At 36.6% G+C, this 8,249-nt stretch overlaps 1 protein-coding gene across 1 annotated transcript; it reads right to left on the reverse strand.

Annotated features, from left to right (window-relative positions):
- Positions 1-78: 78 nt before the first annotated feature.
- On the reverse strand, positions 79-6,495 carry LOC100368851 (HHIP-like protein 2). Its single transcript, XM_085505291.1, has 7 exons — positions 5,459-6,495; positions 4,855-5,177; positions 4,423-4,550; positions 4,080-4,257; positions 3,593-3,674; positions 3,471-3,508; positions 79-362 (listed from the first exon to the last, which is right to left on the reverse strand). The coding sequence occupies exons 1-7, from the start codon at positions 6,493-6,495 to the stop codon at positions 79-81; spliced, it is 2,070 nt and encodes a 689-aa protein (XP_085361417.1).
- Between the last annotated feature and the right edge of the window lie 1,754 nt (positions 6,496-8,249).

An 8,249-nucleotide genomic window follows, 5' to 3' on the forward strand; every position in this document is an offset into this window, starting at 1 on the left:
GCAATGGACTGCTTCCAGTTTATTGGTATGGAAACTATGTTTACATCGAATTGGCCTGCTACTGCTAGCTCTTCATATTCATCTGGCATATTTTATCATATGTAGATTATAGTGACCAAATGCAATATCTGCTCTAGAAAAAGTACCAGTGAATTGATTGAACAAAGCTGATGTAAATGTAAATTTGTCCACAAGATCTCCAAATAATTTTATTTCTGATGGTTTTTCAATTACCTGTGTTAATGTCTGACCATCTATCCCAATGTGTCCATCAGCAACTTTTCTTATTTTGTTTGAATGTTCCAGTGCCTGGTCAGTAGATAGCTTAATAAATATGTTTTGTGATGTCTTCACAACAAAGCCTGCAAAAAGAAACGCACTCCGTACATTAGGATGAATAGTTCTAGCTACATCACACTGCCTCATCGTGTATAATAAGGCCTACACTACATAGCTGATTGACATCCTGGTTGGCAATCTGTTTAAAACCAGTCCACCCAGGAACTAATTTGCTTTTATAGTGATTACTAATGCCATGTCTTTTAAATTTGCTTGTTCGGGTTTGTTTGGTCTGTAGCATTCTTCAAGTAACTGTCGTTGCACGGAAGAACAAGAGTGGATAGCATTTTCTAATTGGTGAAAGTGCTCAGGAACTTTCCTTAAACGAAATTTCCCTTCTTTGTACCAAATCTGGCTCACGTTACTGCTGCACTTTTTCTAATGTTGCAATTTGTGTGGAGCTATTTCATCTTTCTATGGTAGCTGTGTTATCTGCTGTGAACTGAACAAATTTCTTTGCTTCAAGATTGGATGATGCTGGTGATATTGGCACATTGCCATTTGCAATATATCGATCCATATTTGGTTTTGCAAGCGTTGCTTGAAGACGCCTCAATTGATAATAACTTGTGTCTTTTTCTTTACGTTTTGTTTTATAAATGTATTTTTAATAATTAGCATGACAGTTGTTATACTACACACCAACAATGCTCAGAGTGATATGTCTGCTAATTTTTAGACCACTAGCACGCATAGTTTAGAGATATAACTCGTTTCAATAAACTAAGCCTCCCAATCCATCCGCCATTTTGAATTTGCCCTAATTTGCATAACGGGAGTTCAATTTGATTGTCATCCAGTCTTAATGTATTCAGTATGGGTCAAGTTCAATAACTAGCATGGATGACACCTGCTAACATTCTGCTATTCATAGAGTCAATTTTTAGGATGTTTCCTCTAGTCTAAATCGGTATTTTTGTATCAAATGACATGACAAACCAATCAGTAACATTGTCTTTATTTCTACTTCTATATCTGGTAACTATTATTGTAACCTTTTCACCATTTTTCCATTTGGGTTTACCCTTTCCAGCCATTTTCATTTATTATTATGATAAATATAATAAAATTACAACTTGGCAATTAACTATTATAACACGATCACAATTTTGTACCATAATGCACTGATATCAGCATTGAGAGAAGTATTTTGGTCTCTATCATCTCCTATGACTCACATTATTTTCTAAATAAATGTAGTACATTATGCATTAGCAACGTAAACATAACAAATATGTCCGTTGATTCAAACGAGGGAAACAGCTAGTGCACATGGATTTGTTTCATCAACCAAGTTGTTATATAAGTATTACAGCACTCACAACAAATTATGAAAAGATGGCAAGATGACAAAATAGTATCATAAAAAGCGATTAGGGAAAAAGTACAAACGTTTGGTTGTGCAAGATATGCCTAAAACTGTATTGCCTACAAAACATTAAATCTGAAAATTACAGTTTTTGCTAGTTATTCTGAATGAAACCTGATGCACTGTGTCCTGTAATTATTACGTTATTGTATGACTTCACTACTATAAACCCTTTTATGCCAGATGAAAGTATTAGCTGAACTTGACGAACATGCGGAGTGTCAGATCGACATTTTTGGGAATATTCGACAAACCATGCTATGTGATAAAGGAGAACAAAGACAGATATTTGACTCGTTTAACTCGTATGGTCCATGGCTGGTCACATTTAATCTTGGATTGGTCACATTTGATCTAGAATATATAGTATTAAACACGTTTGTATACGATTGTTCACATTTGTTTTATATATGACTAGATTAAACATATTTACTTGGTAATTTAGTAGGATTGGTAATTTTAGTCTAGAATGCGTAACACGCTTTGTTCACGCTTGGCCATATGTTGTGTGGAATTAATTTGCCATTGAAGTAAATAGATTCTCTGCAATGAATCTGAAAATGTTCCAGCTTAACAAATTTTCATGACCGTTCCATAATTTGAATTCAGACTCAAGCTACTGTAGATAATGGAGGCTAATGAGAACACTATTGAGAAGAATATGTTATACTTTTGCCAGATAAATGACACACAATATTTATTTATATGAGGTCAACCATTGTTGTCTATATTATTAATTTAACATATTTAGACAGCATTAGTATGACTGCTTGTTCACAATTCAAACCAACTTATTTTTTTCACAAATTTACTCTTCTTGCATATTTTCGTCACAGATTCGAGATTGGAACTCGAGCACGATAATAGAGCGCTTTGCCACTATAAGATTACGTCATACACTAACTGTGCAAAAAAAGACTCGAAATATCATATCCGAGTGATACGAACATTGCTGACCTTTATTTGCGCATTCCGATAATTTCGTTTGTTGTTTCACTAATCATATTCGTTGTTTACACCAGGAAAGGTCCTTCCACCTTCCACGTTTACACAGATTGTTGCTTGTTTTCCAGATTTGATCATAGACTTTGACACAGACCTTGACACTGACAAGTGATCAGATGAAATGTGAGACACTGTGCTTTTTTTGCATCGGTGAATAATTTGGGAACGCCAGAACTATTATCAGTTATTGGGCACAAATATTTGTTCAATACTGGCCTGTCGGCGAACAATCTATCCCCCCTCCCACGATTTAACTCAGGTATCTATAATAATTAATCTGTATTATTAGACGTAATCATCCCAGTTAACATTATAAAAAAAATCCAAACTTTGAAGTGAAAATTCGGTGAGTTAAAATATTTATTCGTACACATTATCTCGAAGAAAATCGTCAGAAACATATCCATTAACATGTGTCAGCTGTGTTACGAGATAACTAACGAATACGACTGAAATGGGCATATCCTTCTGTCTTCCTGGTTTACCTGATTGAAATTGATAATACTCAACAAACAAGTCCGGGAATTACAATGCAGATTGATTGAAGGAATTTATTTATGATCTGTTTACTTGATGGCGATGTTACTGTTTTTCTCATATACTGATCGCCAAAACGAGCATCTCAATCAGTAATAGTATTCCACCTAGAAGATAAAATAACATTGTGCAATGAACTGTAGCAATATACTCCAACATGTCATAAGTCATTGTTCATTGTGACGACAACAGGAAAGACAAAACTATGCTATATGATTACCTTTAGTGTGAAGGTGTATAGCAGAATCAACAACTTCCCTGTAAGAATAATAAAATTGTTATACGTAAATGAATTAGATATAATATGGAGTTCATATGTAGAATTGATTAAAAAAAACTTACCTTGGTGCCCTAACGAATTTGAATATCTTTCCCCCGTCATTTGTTACAATGGCCACATCCGTGCATAGCATGTATATTTCACCTGCAGTAAAACAAACAATTCAATCATATCATGGAATTATCTGGTGTTGAGTAGTTCGGGATCGCCCTCTCTAACTATGTGTCCATGAATGTATATAGTCGTACGATTACTGTTATATAAATGTTTCTATTCTAATTTCTACTAATACTTGTTTGCACTTGTTTTGCAAATCTCATATTAATAACTGAATTGTATTAATGACATGGAAATTGATGGTACTGATTTATGCTGATGATTAGTATTGTTACCGTCGTCGCCCAACTCAGAACTGTAATAGTTATTTACAGTTTCGATCGTGTTGGACTGAATAAAACAAACACGAGTTCGTAATACATAACAGGAGAGTGGGATTAAAGTCGGATTCTATCGTCGTAATGTCACAGCCACTAAATAATTTTAAATTACCTGATTCATCTTCTCCAAAGGATAGGATTCCCCGTGGATAGTCTCCAGTCAGATCACCGGTACAGACAGTCTCATCGGCTATGCATATATCTTCGCGACTCCATGTTCCATTCTGACCTTCTGTCAGTTGATACAGTAACCTGGTAACGGAGAAAATCAGCGAGGAGAATATGACTTTCTTTTTATATATTATGGTGTTGGTAAACAGGTCATTTTTAGAGATCCATGAAAAATAATTTGCATTTGTGCACAGGTTTCTATGGTAAGAGTATTTCTAGTAGTAGCAGTTCTACTGAAGACAATCACCCGTGAATAAATATTCAATAAATATTTACCCGGATACAAAATCGCCGAATATGTAAACACCATAGTATTTAGAAGGCAACTGTGTACCACGATATACGTAACCACCAGTCACAGACCGTCCCTGGGGACCCAATGGGTACACGTGAATTGGTAACACGTCGTCCTCTGAAATATACAAGTGTGTAATTGAAGAATCGTTCAACAGAAAAGGAGTTGACTAGCACGGTAAAATGTCCCTTAAACCGGAACTTATAAACACGTGCCCAGGTAATGGATGGGTTTAAAAATACAGCCATATATGCAAATCGATGACGTCATCAACTAAACTGCTCTCAGGACTCTTTCCCAATGATGTTTAAATATTCAATTAATGTACAATAACAAATAACATTGTGTTATAAAATTCGGGATAGACTTGGGAATGATTCAGTACTGACAACTATCATTGCAAATACAACACTATATTAACCTAGTTCATTGCAGATTTCTTCATCATAACATTCAAACCCTTCTTTTCCATTCCATCCAAAATTGCCACCCTTTACAAGGATGTCTACCTCTTCGTAATCATCTTGTCCGACATCACCACAAAAAATCCTTCCTTTCCCGTAGCCAGTGTCACTATCACCTCTATCAACTGAACACCTCCACGAATTACGCAGCCCATATGCATATAGCTCGGGCAGTGCATCCGGGTCATTAATAAAAGGATTGTCAGGAGGTATCCCGTATGGATACCCGTTATCTGTGACGTCAACGTCAATTCGAATTGCAGATCCTAAATAGGAGCTCCTGTCAGAATAAAGACATACAGAAAACATCAGTTGCATATGCACCGTGTATGTATATCCGTTTGTTTGTTTATTTGTTTGTTTATTTGCTCAAATAGTATGAATCAATCAATTCATTTATTAAATTGTTGCTATTATCGATCACAGATCATCGATCATAAATTGTTTCGTTTGTTACCAATTCTCCCCGCCATATCACCATACTCGTGCCATACAATTTAACACGCCCACATACGAGACATGATATTTTTACCCAAATAGTATAAACTAAAATAGACTCACTTATTTTGTCCATTTCCCCAAGGGTCGCCACCCCAACCACCATCACCCAGCGTCAGATAAAGATAACCGTCCACTCCGAACAACAACTGCCCTCCATTGTGGTTGATCATGGGTTGGTCAACTTCTAATAATACTCTCTCGGTGTCGCGGTCTGCCTTATTTGTATTTGTCGAATCTACTAACATTTCACTGAGGCGAGTTAACAGGCTACGGCTATCACTTTCATTTCGTAGTGAGTTGTAGTAAATGTAAAACTTGCCATTATTCTCGTATTGAGGATGAAATACCATACTTAGAAATCCACGCTCGTCACCTCGCCTCTCCGTGGTTTCCACTTGATCTACAATGTCAAGGAAAGGCTCTTCAACACGAATTCCGTTGTCATAAACAAACACCACCCCAATCTGTTCAGCAACAAAGTACCTGCCGGTACCGTCAAACGACGACACACCTAGAATAGGACTGTGTAGACCGGAGTCGATTTCTTGCAGGCAGAGACATTCATCAGAAGCATGGGTGGTGACTGGGTGATTTTGTTTGAAGTCCACAACGTCGAGCAGCATAGGATAGCAATATTCTGTGGCACCACTTTGCTGCAGCCCTTCACAAAATGATTGCTCTGAGCTCAATGAAATTAGTAGGTCAGCATCGTTGGTTAAGTAGGGAACTGCTTCTGTGCATTTGGCGTAGAAACTGCCACACTGGGTGGCACAGACTCCTGGCAATGGTACTTCTTTCTCCACTGATTCGCCATAGATATTGAACGCTACGGGAGAACATTTTTGACAGAGGATATCACGGGTATAGTCGACACAGGTGTCTGCTGACATAGTCGCCATGATGGTCTCAAAGGTGTTCTGTATGTTTTTATCATCTTCGTTAGTACAACAACCAAGTTCAGAGAATTTGGAACAGAACTGTAGTGGATTTTCTGGTTGGAATGGTTTCCCCTCATCACATAGCAATGCTGCCTCGAGAGGCTGTCGTAGAAATGCTATTATTGCCACGTAGTATATAAACACAACTGTTCTCCCCATGCTCTACAGTTCTAAAGTCTAAAGTTTAGGTGAAGTACATGTATATGTTCGTGATATTTCGTGGATAGCGGTGTTGACATTGATGTTACCCGTACTGTTTATAAAGAATATCTACAGAGTGTCATCTATCAAGTGAGTCACGCCCTCTACGCTTCTTTCATAACAATATTATAAACACATATTCTATCGTCTGCTAAGTTGACAAGTTAATCATTTTTGAGATTTGGATGACTAAAAAATCCGCTGCAGAAATGAAAAAAAAGAGTAAACACAACAATAACTGTATGTGTGAGACCTGATGTCTATATCTTTGGGTCGAACTGACCAGAACATTTAAAATCTAAGTGTCGCTGCCAAGCGAGTCAAGCTCCACGCGACTTTCGTTCATACCACTGTCGTTCATAAAAATAAGACACAGTGCCACACCAATAAAAAACATTTCTGAATAAAACTATTAATAAATTTATACACAATCATTCAAATACTACACTTGTCCTACATCTAGTCTATAATCTCAACATATATTTTCGTATGTCAATGAGAAACTTCACTTTTGGCCCTGGAAGTTCAAATAGTATTGCTGGCTGTTGTCACTGTTATAAGGGACCTTAATGGGAAATTAGAACCATTCATTTACAGTGATTGGATGATGAAGATCTGTCATGATTTTGCACCGAGGAAATGGACATTACATCGTGTTGGCTAGTCCTTATCAGACGAACATCCAGTCCTTCAAACCAAATCATAAAGAAGACAAAACAAACAAAGCAAAAGAAAGAGAATTCACAACGAACAATATAATTATGCTAATATTCCTCCACAAATGACACACGTTGCGTCCTTTGCAGGTCGTTGATTGGTTGATTCCTATCCCTAGATGTATCCCTATCTCATGGAAAATGGTCATCAATTTGAAAGGTTGCAAGTAAAATGCTTGAATCATATCAATCAACAATTACAATTTTATTGAATCGCTGTTTCACAGTTCAAATATATAAATTACAGACACATTAGGAATATATTAAGACAAGATTCACAATCGCAATCTCGCAATTCCTATTAATTTTGTCAAATTCTATGTTGAATGAAATGCAAGTATAACGTTACATATTATATCAAAGTAGGATTATAATCGCCCAGACTCTCTCTCGCTGTATTACTTTGAGTGTTGAAGAATTCACATCCTTTAAATAAATGGCCGGGGAACCAGATTTGTTGATGCACCGGAACACTGATCTGATCTGCAACCGGTGAAAGGATTTGCACTAAAACCATGGTTGTTTGCAACAAATGAACTTTAAAAAATAAATAATTGTCAATTTAGCCTTTATAGCGTGGTCGCGAAAACTTTCGCGTTCACGTTAGTTTACGCGATCACGCGATCAAATAATCTAAAACAAATAATTATTTCTTTTTGTAAAACAAAAAAGAAGTCCAGACGTTGTCAGTCTAGTAAGCACTACCCCCGTCTGTCTGCGACTCTAAAACAACCCCTTGTCGCGTTCTGTTCAGAATTGTACTAACCATGTGAATATGAAATATCACCAATGATATTTATTCCTGCGTTGGAGACACACCACTCTATTTAGGACGGGCTATTTCAATACGTTACACAATTTGTTAGCGACACCAATATAAAGTAGAAAAATATGACACTGCTGTATATATAAGAACTCATATACCTCTTCATATTCTACTATTATGTAAATATAGACTCGTGTGTGAGCAATCGGATATAGTGAAACACCTGTTCA

This window comes from Saccoglossus kowalevskii, chromosome 2 (assembly GCF_978046115.1).
Source record: "Saccoglossus kowalevskii chromosome 2, keSacKowa6.1, whole genome shotgun sequence".
NCBI classification, from domain to species: Eukaryota; Metazoa; Hemichordata; class Enteropneusta; family Harrimaniidae; genus Saccoglossus; species Saccoglossus kowalevskii.

Bases quoted from the DNA above. Each gene is read 5' to 3' on its own strand.
- LOC100368851 (XM_085505291.1), bottom strand. From the start codon at position 6,495: ATGGGGAGAACAGTTGTGTTTATATACTACGTGGCAATAATAGCATTT. The intron at 4,551-4,854 runs GTTAATATAGTG...TGTATATTTCAG, and splicing joins AGAAATCTGCAATGAACTAG to AGGACGACGTGTTACCAATT. The intron at 3,509-3,592 runs GTAAGTTTTTTT...TTATTCTTACAG, and splicing joins AAATTCGTTAGGGCACCAAG to GGAAGTTGTTGATTCTGCTA.